The sequence below is a fragment of the Bufo gargarizans genome, chromosome 5, assembly GCF_014858855.1.
Source record: "Bufo gargarizans isolate SCDJY-AF-19 chromosome 5, ASM1485885v1, whole genome shotgun sequence".
Classification (NCBI taxonomy): domain Eukaryota; kingdom Metazoa; phylum Chordata; class Amphibia; order Anura; family Bufonidae; genus Bufo; species Bufo gargarizans.
Window position 1 is genome coordinate 208191475 of NC_058084.1, and position 20472 is coordinate 208211946.

At 46.6% G+C, this 20472-nt stretch overlaps 1 protein-coding gene across 2 annotated transcripts in view; it reads right to left on the reverse strand.

Moving 5' to 3' along the window:
- The window catches only part of DPY19L1 (dpy-19 like C-mannosyltransferase 1), a 157286-nt gene that overhangs the window by 31977 nt on the left and 104837 nt on the right, over positions 1-20472 (reverse strand). For both annotated transcript variants that reach the window (XM_044293629.1, XM_044293628.1), the window contains 2 exons: positions 12455-12556; positions 1027-1098 (listed from right to left, as the gene is read on the reverse strand). In XM_044293629.1, coding sequence (XP_044149564.1) covers positions 1027-1098; positions 12455-12556 — 174 coding nt within the window. The remainder of the gene's footprint in view (positions 1-1026; positions 1099-12454; positions 12557-20472) is intronic.

Genomic DNA, 20472 nt, shown 5'->3' on the forward strand with positions numbered 1-20472 from the left:
TCGGTCTCCCATCAGCCGAAGACCTGCTGCTTAGCTTCAGGAGCGAGGATCTGTGTTTGGCCTCATTCCCAGGGCGGCCTTGCTAGCTTGGAGGCTCCCTGCTCCTAGGTCTGCCTTGAGCGCCGAGCTGATCACTCGGAGTTCAACTTGTTTGTCTGTCGGTCATGTGACGCTGGCCAAGTCACATGACCCTCACTCCCCACTATAAATACAGGCGGCCTGCTGGCTACAGGTTGCCTGTGATTTTCGTCCTATAGGCTGTGTACTTTATTGTTATTAAGCTACCTCTGGAATTGAACCTCGATCCGCCTCTTGACACCGCTTCTGCCTGCTTCCTGTATCTTGACGCTACCTCTCGGATTTTGACCTCGGCTTGTTTACGGATTTGTCTTTGCCTCTTCCCTTGTTCTGACGTGACCTTCTGGACTGGCCTCAGCTAGTTGACCCGCCTCGCCTTCCGTTTTTGTTCTGCCTCTTGTCCGCTTATTGCAACTTCTCAGTGGCTGTCCACTTCCCTGCTGTCTCTTTCTCTCTGCTTGCACATATTTAGGTACTGTCGCCCAGGTTAGGTACTGTCGCCCAGTTGCGCTCTGTCACCTAGAGCGGGTGGTGCAAGAAGGCAGAGACAGGGGACCGGATGGCAGCTCAGGGGGTGCACCTCCACTCTATCTTGATTCCCGTGACATTTATCAGGTCTCAAAATCTGCTTTAAAAGCAAAGACATTCAAATTTCAAAAATTTTGAATTTTTCCAAATTTTCTGTAAATGTTGGATTTTTTTTTTTATAAATAAAAGGTGAAACAGATTGACTCAAATTTACCACTAACATGAAGTACAATGTGTCACGAGAAAACAATCTAAGAATCACTTATATAGGTAAAAGTGTTCCAGAGTTATTACCACATAAAGTGAAACATGTCAAATTTTCAAAATGTGGCTTGATCCTTATGGTGAAAACTGGCTTCGTCTTGAAGGGGTTAAGGAATATGCACATTTCTTTTCCAAGTTGCTATCAATAGTACTTACCCGCACACATATGGCTAAAAACACAAGGATAACTACTGGAAGTAATAATGTCTTCAGATATCTCCATGGTGTCTAAAATAGAAACAGAAAGATTTTGCTTCAGATAAATCCATTTGTTAAGTGAAGGAAAACATACAGTGCTTTGTAAAAGTATTCACGCCCTTGACTTTTTTCGTATTTTGGTGCCTCACAACCTGGAATTAACATGGATTGTTTGAGGATTTGCATCATTTCATTTACAGAACATGCCCACAACTTTGAAGATGTTTTTTTATTTATTTATTGTGAAGTAAACAAGTAGGACAAAATAACAGAAAAATTCTATGTGCATAACTATTCACCCCCCTAAAACCAATACTTTGTAGAGCCACCTTTTGCAGCAATCACAGCTCCAAGTCGCTTTAGATAAGTCTCTATGAGCTTGCCACATCTTACCACAGGGAAATTTGCCCATTCCATCATGCAAAACTGCTCCAGCTCCTTTAAGTTGGATGGTTTGCACTTGTCAACAGCAATCTTTAACTCTGACCACAGATTTTCTATTGGATTGAGATCTGGGCTTTGACTAGGCCATTCCAACACATTTATATGTTTCCCCTTAAACCAATCAAGTGTTGCTTTAGCAGTGTGTTTGGGGTCATTGTCCTGCTGGAAGGTGAACCTCCTTCCTAGCCTCAAATCATGCACAGAGTGGTACAGGTTTTGCTCAAGAATATCCCTGTATTTAGCACCATCCATCTTTCCCTCAACTCTGACCAGTTTCCCAGTCCCGTCTGCTAAAAAACATCCCCACGTTTCACTGTGGGGATGGTGTTCTTTGGGTGATGTGATGTGTTATGTTTGCGCCAGACATAGCGTTTTCTTTGATGGACGAAAAACTGGATATTAGTACTCACCATAAAATCCTTTTCTCGTAGGATGCATTGGGGGATACAGCACCATGGGTATATGCCCAGCTGCCACTAGGAGGCTGACACTAGAACTAAAAAAGTGTTGGCTCCTCCTATCTAGGCTATACCCACTGCAGATGCAGGAGCAATCCAGTAGGTAGAAACAGTGGCGTTGCTAGGGCTGGTGTCACCCGATGCGGTATAAAATGGTGTCAACCACCACCACCAATTGGGCTAAGGTGGTGGCTACTGCCATAGGGAGCATCCGTTAGCTCAGAAGACCCCCCCCTAGCAGTCAGAGCCTGGTCTCGGGAGGGGCACTTCCAGATTATTTTTCTGTCCGCTGCCACAAAACAATGGTGCTTATAGAACAGACTACACAGTGTAGCGGTATACTGTATATTGTGGGGCACAGTGTAGGCTATATGTGTATAACAAACATATTTCATATGAAAACTTAGTTACTTGGCTTGACCCTTGGGGATCTCGGACGCCACTTCAACACTTGGCTGGGGGGCTCGGCGGAGCTGATGTCGTGTTTTATCCTAATGAGAAAGATTTAATAATAAGGATTTGGAGAAGGGGCAGAGGAATAGCAGAGCAGGGAGAGGCTGGTGCTGCTACTAGGGGGTCATACCACGGGGAGAGTAATAAAGCCCACCTAGTAGAAATTATTCTCCTTATAATGTGACAGTGCAAAAAAATACCCCCTTGTAATGCCCCTAGTTGAGCTAATGTCCCCATAGTGCCCCCATAATGTGCCAGTATAAAATACCCCTATATAGTGCCCCCAGTAAATGCCCCCATAGTGCTCCTCTCCCCCTTCCTGCTAGTGCCCACCATAATGTACCAGTATAAAATGCCCCATATATAGTGCCCCAGTAGATGCCCTCAGTGTCTGGCCTCTGATAGGCTGCCGGCCTAGTGTCCCCCATAATGCCCCCCAATAATGTGCCAGTAAGTGTCCCCATAGATGCCCCCCATCATGTGCCAGTATCAAGTGCCTCTCTCCTACCCCCCACATGTCCCAGTATCATAGTGCCATCTCCCCCCCCATGTGCCAGTATCAAGTGCCTCTCTCCTTTCCACCCCCCATGTGCCAGTATCATAGTGCCAAACCCCCCCATATCCCAGTATCATAGTGCCATCTCCCCCCCAAAAAAATAAAGTGCCGGTATCAAGTGCCCCCCCCCCCCCATGTGCCAGTATCATAGTGCCGGAATCAAGTGCCTTCCCCCCATGTGCCAGTATCATAGTGCCTCCTCCCATCCTCACAGATGACTATGCTAAATGAGAAGTGTGCAAGTTGCTGGCCCTGCTGGCGTCACCCCGTCACTGGTGTCACCCGGTGCTGCCCGCACCTCTCTTGCAATGCCACTGGGTAGAAAAGCAATAGGAGCACAAGACAAAATTATAAGCCAACAAGTCCTAAACCAGAGAGGACCAACAGAAAAAAAATAGCCACAGAGGGTGGGATCTGTGTCCCCCAATGCATCCTACAAGAAAAGGATTTTACGGTGAGTACAAACATCCAGTTTTCTCTTGAATGCATTGGGGGACACCGCACCATGGGACGTCCTAAAGCAGTCCACAAGGGAGGGCAGAAAAACAGCCATGCAACGCAACTAACTCACGGCTGCTTGCAGAACCCTGCGACCCAAACTGACATCAGCAGAAGCCAAGGAGTGGATGTGATAATATTTGGCAAATGTATGGACAGAGGCCCATGTGGCGGCCTTGCAGACCAGGGAAGCTGAGGCTTGATGTCTAACTGCCCAGGAAGCCCCGACCGCCCTAGTGGAATGAGCAGTCAACCGAAAAGGAGGAACATGACCCTTCGCAACATAGGCCTCCTTAAAAGGGGTTGTCCGGGTTCAGAGATGAACACGGACATCCCTCCATTTTCACCCCGGCAGCCCCCCTGACATGAGCATCGGAGCAGTTTATGCTCCGATGCTCTCCTTTGCCCTGCGCCAAATTGCGCAGGGCAAAGGCATTTTTTGGAGTTCCGGTGATGTAAACGGGGCCTTCCATGGGGCTGCCAGGAACCCCAGTGATGTCACTGGCACTGATGGGCAGGTGACATCACCGAACACACTGCCGGGTGGGTTACCGCCCAGTAGTGTGTTATTGAAAACAAAAGAGCCCTTGCTGTCTGCGACTTAGCCCAGGGCAAGGGAGTGCATCAGAGCATGAGATGCTCCGATGCTAGCCTCAGGGGGGCTGCCTGGGTGAAAATAAGGGTATGTCCGGGTTAAGATCTGAACCCGGACAACCCCTTTTACTGCCGACCTAATCCAACGGGATATGGTTGCCTTGGAAGCCTGCAGGCCCTTGCGAGGACCCTCAGGGACCACAAAGAGGGAGTCCGACCGGCGGAAGGACCCAGTCAACCGAAGATAGAGGCGAAGAGCCCTAACAACATCCAAACGGTGAAGAGAAGGCTCCCTAGGGTGAGAGGGGTTAGGACAGAAGGAAAATCTCCTCATTAATGTGGAATGAGGACACCACCTTAGGGAAAAAGGAAGGGACCGGACGCAGAATCACCTTATCCTGCTGAAACACCAAGAAAGGGGATCTGCAAGAGAGCGCAGCAAGTTCAGAAACTATGCGAATAGAAGTAATCGCCACAAGAAAGGCGACCTTAAATGAGACAAAGGAAAGAGAAATATCCTGTAAAGGCTCAAAGGGAGAGGCCTGAAGAGCGTCCAGAACAATGTTCAAGTCCCACAGGAGGACGAAAAGGCAGAACGCTGTGAGCGACCCCCTGCAGAATGGTTCTCACTTGGCGGCGAGAAGCCAGTGGTTTCTGGAAAAGAACAGATAGGGCCGAAATCTGACCCTTGAGAGAGGCCAGCCGAAGGCCCTTGTCAAAGCCCGCCTGGAGGAAAGACAAAGACTCTGGGAAAAGAAAGGTAGAGAGGGTGAAACTGAGCAGCCTCACACCAAGAAAAATAAGTCTTCCAGGTACGATGATAAATTCTGGAAGACTGGGGCTTGCACGCGTGGAGCATAGTCTGGATAACAGACTCCGAGAGACCGCGGCCTCAACAGCCACGCCGTTAAACACAGCTGATGTAAACTCGGGTGGAGTAGCGGACCTTGGGAAAGGAGGTTGGGACTGAAGTAGGAACAGAAGAACAGTAGGAACAGAAGATCCGCGTACCATGCTCGGCGAGGCCAGTCCGGGGCCAGAATCGCCGGAACCCGGGCTGACTTCAGGCGCTAGAGAACCCTGGGAAGGAGCGGAATGGGAGGAAAGAGGTACAAGAGAATGAACTGGGACCGAGGAAGGACCAGAGCGTCCGAGGCCAGCACCTGAGGGTCCCGGGACCTCGCAAAATAATGCGGTACCTTGTGGTTGAGACTGGAGGCGAAAAGGTCTATGTCCGGCGTGCCCCAACGCTCCAATGAGAGACAGCCAGAAAAACCGCCCTGAGCTCGAGAATATTGATGTCCAGGGAGGATTCCGCTGCTGACCACATGCCCTGAGCAGAGAGGGACCCGAAGACAGCTCCCCACCCCGTCAGGCTGGCGTCCGTGGAGATCACCCGCCAACAAGGGGGAGGAAAGGACTTGCCCAGCGATAGGGTGCGAGGTAGAAGCCACCAGCACAACTCCTTGCACACGAGATGGGGAAGACGAACCAGACGGTCGAGGCCCAGCTGGGACTTGTCCCAGCTGGACATGATCGCCAGCTGAAGAGGCCTGGAGTGGAATTGCACAAAGGGAATTGCCTCGAAAGAGGCAACCATCCGGCCCAAAACCTGCATGCTTGTCCGAAGAGGTAGAGGGGACAGCTTGCGAAGGCGAACCACTGCATCTTGGAGAGCCACCACTTTGTCCTGGGAAAGGAACACTCGACAGAGGCGAGTGTCTAAGGTCATGCCCAGGAAATCCATTCTCTGGCGGGGAACCAGGGAGGACTTGGGATAGTTGACCAACCACCCGAACCGAGACAGGACAGACAGGGTGATACGAAGGCTGGTCAGGTTGTCCTCCAGGGACGAAGCCTTCACCAACAGGCTATCCAGGTAGGGAAACACTGCCACCCCCTGAGTGAGGAGGAGAGCGATAAGAGGGGCCAGGACCTTCGTGAAGACCCTCTGGGCAGATGCAAAGCCGAAGGGCAGAGCCACAAACTGGAAATGCAGAGAACCCACCGCAAAGCGAAGGAACCGCTGATGGGCCACGGCAATGGGAATATGGGGGTATGCGTCCTGTATGTCGATGGACGACAAATTTGCCCTCCTCCAGGGAGGCAATCACCGACCTGAGCGACTGCATGCGGAAGTGCCGGGTCCAAACAAGGCGGTTGATCGCGTTCAGATCCAGGATAGGGTGGAAGGAGCTGTCCTTCTTGGGGACCATAAAAAGATTTGAATAAAATCCCTGGAAGCGTTCCAAATGGGGGACTGGAACGATCACTCCGAGGGATTGAAGGGAATGAATGGCCTGGAAAAAAATCTGCCACTTTTACGGGAGACTTGGGGGGACACGACATGAAAAACCGACCCGAAGGAAGAGTGAAAAACTCTATCCTGTAACCGGAGGAGACGATCTCCAGGACCCATGCGTCGTCCACGCTTGCACGCCACAACTCCTGAAAGTCGAGCAAGTGGCTCCCACATGTGGTAAAGCGCAGTCATGCAGAAGAGGTTTTTGCAGACTGGGGCTTTGAAGGCTTGGGGCGAGAATGCCAGGCAGGCCTGGCCTTGAAGGAAGGCCCTCCCTACTTCTTGTCCGAGCAGGAGGAAGAGTCCCGAAAGGAGCGACAATTTTTGGACCTTGAAGCTGCCAAGGGAGGGTAACGGCGACAAGGGCGGTTATGGGGGGGGAGGGAGCTTTTTCCTTCCGTGGCCTCTAAAATAAGCTCCACCAGGCATTTCCCAAACAGCTTTTCACCCTGAAAAGGGAGAATGATCAGCGCCTTTTTGGAAGCCGCATCTGCCGCCCATGAACAGAGCCAGACTGTACGGCAGATGGCCACAGAGTTAGCAGCCGCCCTGCCAGACCAGCGAGCCGATTCCAGGAAGACATCACATAGGTACCGGAAAGCCTGGAAAAGCTGAGAGGCAAGAATGGAAACCTCACCTGGAGCAGAATCCGGCAGCAAACTGATGAGCTGCTTGGCCCAGACCACGCAGGCTTTGGTGTCCCAGGAGGAGGCAAAAGCAGGCTGAACAGCGGAGCCTGCCTCTACAAAAATGGCCTTAGCCAAGGAATCAATCTTCTTGTCAGCGGGATCCGACAAGGTAGCCGCATCAGCCAAGGGAAGAGTGGTGGCCTTGGCCAAACGGGCCACCTGAGGCTCAACCAGGGGTGGGACAGACCAGAGGTTCACTGAAAGGAAACAGAGCGTCCGAACCCTTAGAGGTCTGCAGGCGCCTATCAGGCTGACGCCACTCCTTGGCCAGGAGTGCGTCAAGGTCTGGCTGGTTAGGAAAAACCAACACGGAACGCTTGGAACGGCGGAAGGACACAGAATCCTGAGAAGAGGAAGCAGTACCCTTCTGCACATGGACAGCGTCTCTAACCGCCTTAATGAGGTCCTGCATGGCCGCAGATAAAGTAGAACTCTGCTCTGATACAGAATCGGAGTCAGAGGTGTCCCCAGGAGCGGCAGAAGATGAGACCTCGCCTGCCTCAGACTTGTCCAGGGAGTGACCACAGGATGCCGAGGAAGAGCGGGACGTGGCTGAGATCACTCGAGGTCTTTTACGGGACCTGGTGTCAGAGCGGAGGCAAGCCCCTTCAGCAACATGGTCCCTGTGAGGGGCAGAGACTGCCGCAATTTGAGCAGGCAAACGGTCCAGCGACTGCACCATGGACCGGAACAGAGTTGCGGGGAAGGAAAAGCCATAATGCACTTAGAGCAAGCATAAAAAATAGCCACCCCAATAGACACCTGGGCTTTAGGGTCCGTACTAGCAGAGGACATAATGTCAAAAAGAGACCAACTACAGAAAAGAAGTGTCTAGCCAGAGAGGCTATCCTACCAGGCTCCCAGGTGCTGTGCCCCACAATGCGCAGAAGCAGCGAAGGGAGAATAGGAACACTCCAAATGGCGATCAGGACCTGAGCTGCAAGATGGAGCTTCTCCTTCCCAGCAGCAGAAGATGATAGGGGCTAAGCAGGAGGTCCAACCCAGTGAGAGGAGGAGTCGGGCAGAAGCTCGGGAAGAAAAAAGGGGCGGGGCTAAGTCACGGCCTAGCAGGTCGAAAAGCAGGGGACTAAATTAGTTTAAGCGGCCGGACCGCAGCTCCGGCGGCCGCGCACAGAAATGGAAGGGAGCTGGAAAGATGTGGACCCCAGCGGAGGAAGCCGCAACACCCCAGGAGACCACCAGAAAGAGGTGTAACCAACCAGGAGGCAGGATTGCAGGCCTTATGTCCAGCTACATGCGTTCCTGAATGGAAGAGTCCCCTTGAGTGACTACCCAGGAGCCCCACTGTTACCCAGGAGAGTGAAACCGCTGTTTAGAAGAACCTCCCCTTTTTTAAATGGTCAATAATCGCTGTAGGACGCCAACCTTCTGAACTGAAATAAAAGGGAATACTCCAAACTTCTGAACGGGACTCACGAACCGTGGCTAACTGCCGAATATCCGTAGTACCCAAGCGGCTTACATTACCAGCAACCAGTCTCTAACCGCATACAATAAATCCCCCCAAAAACGAGACCAAGCTCTGTGTTGAGGGTAAATCAGAGTCTCCCTTTACTGAGGGCTACCCGCCCGTATTTATGCAGGTCCCCATCTGGTGGACACTCCCCTAGGGGGACCAGATGGAATACTGTGACACAGGACAGATAAGCAGCAATTCAGGACACACAGACACAATACATCCCCACAATGCATCCTGGTTTTCTCCTCTCTGCCCCGGAGACAACCGAGGAGTAATTCAATTATCTCTCAGTACAAAGGGAAATCACCCTTATACACGAGGGGACAACAGGACAGAAATCACTATTCAAATATACAATGTCACAACCATTACAGTAAACATAGACATTTAACATATCCCCAGATAGTCTGAGTGCATATTATTAGGTGATTGGCACTCAGACTTCACGAATACAGTAGAATCGCCATGGAGCCAAAGTCTAGTCTTTCGTTATCCGAATCAGCTCCATGGCATAGCTATCTGGGTACCCTCACATAACATACAAAACAATTCCAATAGCGCTGAATGATCGGCAGTTCGGTTTACGAACGGCGGCAAAAGATCCATAAGGTGGTAATTCCGCGGGACTTCGGACGAAAAAGTGTCCGCCAAACTGGGCAGAGCATCGCTGGCTGCCCGGGGAAGCTCCAACACCGCCATCGTGTGGCGGCTATGTGCAACAACGACCACCCAGGAACAGTCAATTAAGCTACGGTTAACCGCAGCTTCTGGGTGGTCAATTGGAGGCACACGCCAGCTTCACGATGGTCGTGCATTCGGCAGTACTTTCGGGTAAAACACGGGGAAACAAGGGGACTGTACGGGCAGTGAAATAACCGAACAACAGACGAATGGAAGAAGCAGAAATACAATCAAAAAACAGATGGTTCTGTCACACCCATGAACAGATGCCCTGGCCAAGGTAGTAAGGGATCAGTGGTCCAGAGGGGGGAGAGGGGAGAGAGCTGTACTTACCCTCTGATGTCTTCAGGCACAGCAGGGTCACCCAATCAGCAGACAACATGGGCCCCGTGGGAATGCTGGCAAGCCACTGCAAAGGCAGTAATGGGGACTGGGTGGCCAGCGGTAGCAAAGTACGCGCCCGCAGGGGGTGCAACTAGAGTGGCAGCCCACAATGGAGCACCCACCTGCAGCAGGAGAAAATCCTGCATAAAGAAGAAAAAATTTAATAACAAAATAGCAGAAAGACCTGCAGGAAAAAAGCAGGTTGTGTCTGCCTCCTATAGACACTAGAAAAAAAAACTGGTTTGCTCCTGCATCTGCAGTGGGTATAGCCCAGATAGGAGGAGCCAACACTTTTTACTTCTAGTGCCAGCCACCTAGCAGCAGCTGGGCATATACCCATGGTGCTGTGTCCCCCAATAAATTCAAGAGAAAGTTAAATTGTAGTCTCATCAGACCAGAGCACCTTCCTCCATACATTTTGGGAGTCTCCCACATGCCTTTTCGCAAACTTACAACGTGCCTTTTTGTTTTTAGCTGAAAGTAATGGCTTTCTTTTGGCCACTCTGCCATAAAGCCCAACTCTATGGAGTGTACAGCTTATTGTCGTTCTATGTACAGATACTCCAGTCTCTGCTGTGGAACTCTGCAGCTCCTCCAGGGTTACTTTAGGTCTCTGTGCTGCCTCTCTTCCGTCTCTTGGCAGGTTTGCAGTTGTGCCATATTCTTTCCATTTAGTTATGATAGATTTGATGGTGCTCCTGGGAATCATCAAAGATTTGGATATTTTTTTACAACCTAACCCTGACTTGTACTTCTCTACAACATTGTCCCTTACTTGTTTGGAGAGTTCCTTGGTCTTTATGGCAGTGTTTTGTTATGCCTCTTGCTTAGGTGTTGCAGCCTCTGGGGCCTTTCAAAAAAGGTGTGTATATGTATTGACAGATCATGTGACACAGATTGCACACAAGTGGACATCATTTCACTAATTATGTGACTTCTGAAGGTAATTGGTTGCACCAGAGCTTTTTATGGGCTTCCTAACAAAGGGGGTGAATACATACGCACAGCCAATTTTCTGTTTTCTATTTCTAAACAATAGTTTTATTTATATATTTTTCTCATTTCACTTCACTAACTTAAGACTATTGTGTTCTGATCCATCACATACAATTCAGATTAACAAAACATTGAACTCAAGGCTGTAATGTAACAAAATACAAACAAGTCAAGGGGGTGAATACTTATAGTTCAATTCAAAGGAATTTTTTTACAGAGTGCACAGAGCCATATAATGCTATTTACAGTAAAGAGAACTATGCTCTCTAGGGTTGACTTTCATTATCTAACAATAGAAGATTGTGGAGAAAATCTAACATAATTACAGTCCACACACTGAAGCCATATGACCAATTTTTGCTTTTTTTCTTCAGTGATACATTAGATAGCACAAGATATTCAAGAGGTACAATACACATGGGGGGAATTAATAATGAGGGGAATATTTGAAGCCAGGTTGCTTGAGTCTACGTTGATGTACTTTACGCCACATTTTATCAAATGTCACATGTTGTTTGATAAATTTATCTTATTGTCAAATCTAACAGTAGTTCAGAAGCAGAGTTCAGTTTCAAGTTTTAAATTGGTTTTCCACTTTAAAAAATCAACTACCGAAGTTATTCAACGAAGTCACGCGCAACTTTGTGAATAATTAACTTTGGCTCATCGGAGCCCATATAGTCTAATACTGTACGAAGACAAATCTCCGTACAGTATTAGTACAAATTTTTTAATGAAGCGACTTCGGATGAAGCATCCGAAGCTCGCTTCACTCAACACTAATTTTAACAAAATGATGGAGAGTGGTAAAATAATTTTAAAAAATAACTTACCTAATCTTTCTGCATCCCTTCTGATCCAGCACTGCCACTCACATACCACACAAATCCCATAAAAATTGAAGTGTTTCAAATAAGTTGGGAAAATAAATGAATACTGAATAGAAAATGAACCAAAGCATGTTGTAGCAGGGATTAAAGTGGTATTTCATGAGTTTAAACTGATGCCCTATCATCTGGATAGACCATCAATATTTGCACCAGAAGTAAATGCTGCAACTACAAAGCTCATTCTGAAGATAATGGAACTGGTAAATGCACCATTGTTCCCATTGAAGTGAATGGGGGTAGTGCTGCATTTACCAGCTCTGCCCACTACACAATGGATAGAGTAGTTTAGTTTAGACGCTGACTTAAAGGGGTGTTCCCACCTCGGACAATGAGCAAATATTGATAGGTCAAGACAAAGGGAGCATATCCCATCTCATAAAACGCAGCAGAAAATGAAGCTGGGAAAGTGGTAGCCGGCAGTGCCGGGTCCGGCCACCACCAATCTTTCCTACTGGGCCACTGAAAATAGCTGAGCGGCACACTAGGCTATTTTCAAAATCTCAGTGGAAATGAATTGGAGCGCACCACCGCTTCTATTCACTTCTATGGGGCTGACGGAAATAGCTGAGCCAGTGCTCTACTATTTACAGTGGCCCCATAGAAATGAAAGTTAAGTAGCTTTAGGAGATAGGTGCAGGTCCCAAAGGTGGGACCCGCACCTATCAGACAATGGGGGCATAAACAAGCGTTATGCTCCCATTGTCTGAAATGGGAATACCCCTTTAAGTTGCTGATCCTATTGTACTCTGAAACAGCTGGTTGCTAAGGGTGAAGGATTTTGGACCCCCTGGTGATAAGATATTGATGACCTAACCTAAGGATAGGCCATCAATACAAAAATCTTAGAACACCCCTTTAAAGTTTACAAAAAAAAACAAATACCGTCTATCATACTCAGCAATAGCGGTGGTTTAGTGCATGTGTAATAGTCTTGAAAGCATTTGCTGTTATGAAACCATACCTCATTCTCCATAAAATCAAATTCAGGTGCACAGGTATACATTAATGTGTCAAAATCCTTGTAACTTGTAAACTTTGACTTCAGTATATTGAAGATGTGCGCCTGAAAAAGTTAAGAGAGAGCACTGATGCAGTAAACATATTTCAAATTTAAAGAATACAATGACTAAGTTTACATTCACTTTAATGTTTCTCAAGAGATGTCAATGCTGATGTGGCAGCCATATACAGTGGATATAAAAAGTCTACACACCCCTGTTAAAATGTAATGTTTCTGTGCTGTAAAAAAAAAAAAAAATGAGACAAAGATAAGTCATTTCAGAACTTTTTTCACCTTTAATGTGACCTATAAACTGTACCACTCAATTGAAAAACAAACTGAAAACTTTTAGGTGGAGGGAAGAAAACAAAACAAAAAAACTAAAATAATGTGGTTGCATAAAGTGTGCACACCCTCTTATAACTGGGGATGTAGCCGTGTTCAGAATTAAACAATCACATTCAAAATCATGTTAAATAGGAGTCAGCATACACCTGCCAGCATTTAAAGTGCCTCCGATTAACCCCAAATAAAGTTCAGCTGCTCTAGTTGGTCTTTCCTGAAATTTTCTTAGTCGCATCCCACAGCAAAAGCCATGGTCCACAGAGAACTTCCAAAGCATCAGAGAGATCTCATTGTTAAAAGGTACCAGTCAGGAGAAGGGTACAATTTTTTTCCCCAAGCCATTAGACATACTATGGAACACAGTGAAGACAGTCATCATCAAGTGGAGAAAATATGGCACAACAGTGACATTACCAAGAACTGGACGTCCCTCCAGAATTGATGAAAAGACGAGAAGAAAACTGGTCTGGGAGGCTACCAAGAGGCCTACAGCAACATTAAAGAAGCTGCAGGAATATCTGGCAAGTACTGGCTGTGTGGTACATGTGACAACAATCTCCCGTATTCTTCATATATCTGGGTTATGGGTTAGAGTGGCAAGACGAAAGCCTTTTCTTTTACCAGGAAAAACTTCCAAGCCAGGCTACATTTTGCAAAAACACATCTGAAGTCTCCCAAAAGCATGTGGGAAAAGGTATTATGGTCTGATGAAACCAAGGTTGAACTTTTTGGCCATAATTCCAAAAGATATGTTTGGTGCAAAAACAACACTGCACATCACCAAAAGAACACCATACCCCAGTGAAGCATGGTGGTGGCAGCATCATGCTTTGGGGCTATTTTTCTTTAGCTGGAACTGGGGCCTTAGTTAAGCTAGAGGGAATTATGAACAGTTCCAAATACCAGTCAATATTGACACAAAACCTTCAGGCTTCTGCTAGAAAGCTGACCATGAAGAGGAACTTCATCTTTCAGCATGACAATGACCCAAAGCATACATCCAAATCAACAAAGGAATGGCTTCACCAGAAGAATCCAAACAGAGCCCAGAACTGACTCCAATTGAAAATCTGTGGGGAGATCTGAAGAGGGCTGTGCACAGGAGATGCCCTCACAATATGACAGATTTAGAGTGTTTTTGAAAAGTCAAGTGGGCAAATCTTGCCAAGTCAAAATGTGCCATGCTGATGAGACTCATGCCCAAAAAGACTGAGTGCTGCAATAAAATCAAAAGATGCTTCAACAAAGTATTAGTTTAAGGGTGTGCACACTTATGCAACCATATTATTTTATTTTTATATCTTTTCTTCCCTCCACCTAAAAGATTTCAGTTTGTTTTTCAATTGAGTGGTACAGTTTATAGGTCACATTAAAGGTGGAAAAAGTTCTGAAATGATTTATCTTTGTCTAATTTTTTTACATCACAGAAACCTGACATTTTAACAGGGGTGTGTAGACTTTTTATATCCACTGTATAAACGATGAACTGTGGTATACTTCTATCCCTAGATTAACTTTTTGTCATTTTAAGTTGAAGTTTTGTGTCCTTGCTCTGAGGCATCTCCTAAAACGTACCATATTTCCCCTTCCCATACAGGGGTTTTCTACATGATAGCTGAGAGAGGCTAACGAGATGAGAAAATGAAAGCAAAACAAAAGGAACCTCAAGGAGGAGGTTCTGAAAAATGTCTGTCAGAGCTTCTCAGATGTCTGGTGGTGACATTTTCTCATGAAAACAAGCCCTCTCCTTAGCAGCCAATGGATTTAGCTCTGGCAGCCTTAGCTCATGCAGGGCACCAGTCACCAAAGTTAAATACATAACCCACCACAGTTCATGCAACCTCCCCCTACCCCGATTCTTCCCCACACCCCCACCAGCAATCACATTTATGTTTACTCTGTTTTTATTAAGTATTTTTGAAATATAACATATGAGAGCCATGTGTCTTAGGGTACTTTCACACTAGCGTCTTTCTGTTCTGGCACAGAGTTCCATCATACGGGCTCAATACTGGAAAAGAACTGATCAGTTTTATCCCCATGCATTCTGAATGGAGAGAAATCCGTTCAGGATGCATCAGGATGTCTTCAGTTTAGTCACTGAACTGCGTTTTTCTCTCAGTCCAAAATTCCGGGTCAGTTGCCGGAATGCCAGATCCGGCATTAATTTAAATTGAGATGTATTAGTGCCGAATCCGGCATTAAAAATACCGCAATGCCGAATCCGTCCTTCTGGTCTGCGCATGAGCAGACCGGTAAAGATGTGGAAAAAATATATAACGGATCCGTTTCTCCGGATGACATCTAGAGAGACGGATCCGTTCTTGCAATGCATTTGTAAAACGGATCCGCATTCAGATCCGTCTGCTGTCCGTTTGCATGCAGATTGCTGGATCACTCTGCCGCAAGTGTGAAAGTAACCTTACATATACTCCCATAAAATTTAAAGAAAAAAAAAAAGGAGAAGGGGAAGGGAGATAGGGAAATCATGTGTGGAGAAGGGTCATGATCACTCGCCTAATTTGTACATGCTAAAAAAAAGGTCACAGCATGTTCCGACACTCAGGAGAATCCAGGTAAGTGAGCAGCAGGTAGTATATGTTCATAAATATTTCTGACCACTCCTGTTGATACACTATCAGTTCTTCCATACGTAAAATATACTGAAGTTCCCTAACCCACTCACAGAGAGTGGGTGGAAATTTGGTCTTCCAGTGCCTGGGAATTACCATTCTCGCTGCAGACAGAAAATGCCTTAGAACCCCTTTCTTAACCCTCGAGCCAAGGAGATAAGAGAGAGTAGGGTTACTTGAGGAGTATATGGAATCGTCTTACCAGAGTATTCAGCATACACCCGTAATACTCGATCCCAAAAGGAGCAAATTGCAGGGCAGCTCGACCAGATATGTAATAGGGAACCCCTATCTTTCTTACACCGCCAACACAAATCTGACGCTGAAGGAAACATATGGTGTAATGTAGTTGGACAATAGTACCATCTAGAGAGAATTTTGTAATTCTTTTCTTTAGCTTGTGCCGCCAACGTTATTCCATGGGAGAACATATACATTTTGATAACATCCACATCCATGAATTGGACCTGTAAATCGGATTCCCACCTATCAAAGAATGGGGCCCTGTCCGCACTGTACAAGTCTAGGAGAACCCTATACAATGCAGACAAAGTACCCCTTCTACCCGCTGATCGCAAATATGTCTTGTCAAACCCTGTCAGGGGGCCAGTTGGGTGTTAGAGAAGGTGGCTCCGAAAAAGGAACGCAGCTGAGCGTATCCTAACCAAGAGACCATACAAAAGGTAGAGCTCATATGCAAGGCTTCAAATGAAGCCAGCTTCCCGTATGTTAAGACGTCCCGTATTCTCAGAAAACCGCTGTGCACAGTTTTAATCAGAAACGATGAGGGATCTAATCCGGGGCTAAAAGCTGGGTTGCAATATAACAGAGTCATAGGGCAAGGTCTATACGAGATCTGTGATCTTGAGATCCAATCATCCAAGACTGCTAGAACATGTCTCACAAGATATGGCCAATCCAATCTGGGTGGTCTGTCTCCCAAGGAGATCCAGGGCGCAGCTTTAAGAGATAGTGGAGACAGAGATTGTTCCAGGGAGACCCACAAGTTCTGTGAACCCTTGTGTGTCTAGTCTAGTATCCTAGAAAGTACCGCTGCATTGTGATAAAGGTGAAAAACTGGGAGGCCAAATCCTCCTAGGGATTTATGTTTAAATAGAACCCGCTTGTTTAACCTAGGCTTACTGGTATGCCATATAAACCTGGTGAGGGCCTTTTGTATGGCTGAAAAATAACTCCTCGGAACATAGATGGGTATAGTCTGAAAGAAATAAAGGAATCTCAGAAGGATATCGATTTTAACAGTATTCATACGGCCAAACCATGACAGATGTTTCAACTTATATTATATAACCGTAGGTCTTCAAGAGTCCTCCTCTGCAGTGGCAAGTGATTCAGGGGGAATAGTAAATGAGTAAATGTAATTGTGCTGCAATTTGGATGCCCAAATATGTCAGACATTGGTCTATCTACTGGAAGGACAAATTGCTTTGGATGGATAAAGCCTCTGTCTGGGAGAGGGAGACATTCAATAGTTCTGTTTTAACAAGATTCACCTTAAAATTACTAAGATGACCAAACCTGTCAAATTCCTAAAGTATAGATGGTATAGAGATATGGGGGGGAAGTCACAAAGGAGGAGATCGTCTGCATAAAGCACTAGCTTGTGCCCCTGGTTCTCAACCTCAACTCCTTTAATATCAGGATTATTCCTGATTGCCATGGCTAGGTGTTCCATCGTCAAGACAGAGAGAGAGGGGAAAGAGGACACCCTTGGTGCGTGCCGTTATGGATCTCAAGCGAAGGTGCCAAAATATCACTAGTCCGAACCGGTGCCAAGAAGTGTGTGTACAGAGCTGCTGCCATATCTACATATCTCCTGCCCAGGCCAGCAATCATATATTTAGACCTCATCACCCCAAGAGAAAATGCAGTGCTCGTTCCATATTCTTTATCTTCTCCCCCAACATCATTCAACTAGTCAGACCTCACCCCACATCCAGAGTAACTACAGCTGTTTTCCCATGCCCAGACACAGCACCGTAGTCATATAGACCGTGCTGCCCACAGTACATCCTTGAGGACATACAAACAGTGCTAACTTGACGGGAAACGGCAGGTAGTCACAAACAGAGCTGGGCGCAATTATGGAATAAAGATTCCTGGCAGTCATGTCTCCAGCTTTATTGTGGTGGGTAGAATGATGGTCTGGCTTTCTTCAAGTGTGTGGCATTGTCTACTCTATGTGCTAGCTGAGCTACTAGAGTCCTATGGGATCCAGGACAAATTTTGGATCTGCCTTCCAACCACCACCATGTTGGTTGAATGTGAAAGACCAAGGGTCAGATTTATCATGACTCTGACAGCTCACTCCACTTTCACATATGGCTGGTCAGTTTTAGCCAAGTCAGATTTATGACCGGCCCTTTAAGACTGTAATAAATGTGGTTTGACGGTAGCAGTTTATCCGTCAGTAAGCAGCTTTACGAAAAAGTCGCACGTTTTTATGAAAAAGTCGCATGTTCTATAAAAAAGTCTCATAAGATAAGCATGGTCCTCACTGGAGTGAAATTGCGACTTTTTTGCGACTTTTTAAATAGTCCCAACAGTAAATCTGTCTAGAGATTAATTTACATAAGAAAACACACACACTTTCAGAAAACTGGCGAGCATAGTGCAGAGCGTAAAAAAGTCACAAATTTGTGCACAGTTTTAGCGTTTGGGACTTTTTTACTCCATTATTCTGACCTGAGCTAATGATAAATCTGGCCCCAAGTGTTTCTGCTAGGCCCTATAAATATATAGGATCTCCCCCAACCCAAATAAATAAAAAGCCAGACTATGAAGCCAAATTATCAGCACATAGTGACTAATAATACTGAAATGGAATAAAGACCACTGTACTAAGATAGTGACTATATAAATGGTACACAAATGACCTGCTGGCATTCCAGTACAGTTCTATCATACATCTGCTTCTGATGGATCTCTCTGTCTCTTTTCATACTGCAAGGCGTCTTTCAGTCATTGTTTCGTCAGTGTTTGATCAATGATTTTCATCAGTGATTGTGATCCAAACCCAGTGTGATAATGTGAACAGTGCTGGAAGGTGTGTTGTCCCACTTCAGGTACCTCAGATGGGTGAGACAGATAAAATCCAGAGAGTGGCAGTAGTCTCAGCAAAGCATAGTTTGCTGAGACATTTTTGTATACATTTTCTGGGCTGGATTTTACTTGGACTGGTGGCTAGGCTTGGTAAAGGGAGTTCCCAGTCCACACCCTTCCAGTATGGGTTTTCCCTTCTACCTGAGGTGATCGCAGGTGAGGCCTGCTGTAATCAGGCTTGAATAAAGCGCCTCAGAGTAGGTCAGTCTGAGGCGGGAGAGCGAGACTGTTTTGTGAAGCAGAGGCTCTGTGTGTGGTCTCAGTCAGGAGGACTGAGGGGCCACAAGGCTTTGAATAGCCTGAAGTTTGGAGGACCTAGAGAACGAGAGTTGCACGCCCAGCGTCTGGAGGACTACTGGGCCACACTCCCCCAAAAGGTACTGGAGTTTCCACAGCCTGGAGGCTGCAGTATTGATGTTGGCTGAGGAAAGCTGCATATAATGTCCATGTGTGAACTGAGCTCTATGAGTGAGGTAGGGACGTATTTTGTTTAGGTAGCGCCTAGACGGGCAGGAGTTTATTTGTGTTTTAAGTGTTGGCGGTGCGGGAACCTCACCCCACCCAGTGATGTATAACTGGACTATCCTTTATAAGAAGACTGTCAAAATAAATGCACAGTTTGGACATGAAAATCCGTTGTCTGGTGAGATATCTGCGAGTGCGACCCCATGAAAAGAGATGATCCCTTACACCAGGTACGGGTTAAAAGCACAGAACAGGTGCAAGTCTTTCCATTATACTTTCAGTATAGGCTCCACTTTGGGTTTTGGCTCACAATCACTGGGGGAAACCACTGATTAAACACTGACCAATGACTGTGTGAAAGCAGCCTTAGGGTCTATTCACACGTCCGCAAAATGGGTCAGCATCCGTTCCGCAATTTTGCGGAACAGGTGCGGACCCATTCATTTTCAACGGGGCCGGAATGTGCTGACTGGGTCCGCACTTCCGTTCCGCAAGAAAATAGAACATGTCCTATTCTAGTCTGCAGTTGCAGACAAGAAAAGGCATTTTCTATAAGAGTGCCGGCGATGTGCGGTCCGAAAAATGTGGAACGCACATTGCCGGTGTTTTGCACATCTGAAAAACACATACGGACATGTGAATGGACCCTTAGAGGTAGCAGCAAAACGTGTGAGAAGGTTGTACGTGGCAGATGTGTGTGGAGAGGGGGGAGAGGATCCAAAGGAAGGCAGTTCACACAGACTATAAATAGGAAGGAACAGAGGAGGCCGTTTGCTGGGGGGAGGCAGCAGCATCCTGGAGAACACACATCTTGCATCTATTACTAAGAGGAAGACCACATATGAAAAAAGTTTGACACGCTAAGCAAGTTGCAAACTGAATAATCAGGAGATCTGAAAATAAATGAAGGAATCAAGCTTGCACACTGAAACTTGGTGCGACTTTATACTCAAAGTAATCACTAACATACATAATAATTATTTTATAGGTTAAGTTAAAGGGGTTGTCCGGGTTCAGAGCTGTATCCCCATTTTCACCCAGGCAGCCCCTCTAATATGAACACCGGAGCATTTCAGGGCAAAGGCTGTTTGTTTATAGTGGTGCCCCTGCCTAGAAGTGGTGCTGATGACGTCACTGGCACCGATAGATGGGCTTTAGCGCTGCCCTATCCGTTTTACAGGCTAGGGCAGCGCTAAAGCCTGCCCATTAGTGTCGGTGACGTCACCAGGCTCACTGTTAGGGGGAAGCCTCCGCCTAGCTTTACCTGTAGCCCAGTACATCACTGGATCTAAAAAAAAAAAAAAAAAAAAAGCGCCTTTGCCCTGCACAATTCAGAACAGGGCAAAGGAGAGCATTGGAGCATGAAATGCTCTGATGCGCATATCAGGGAGGCTGCCTGTGTGAAAATAGGGA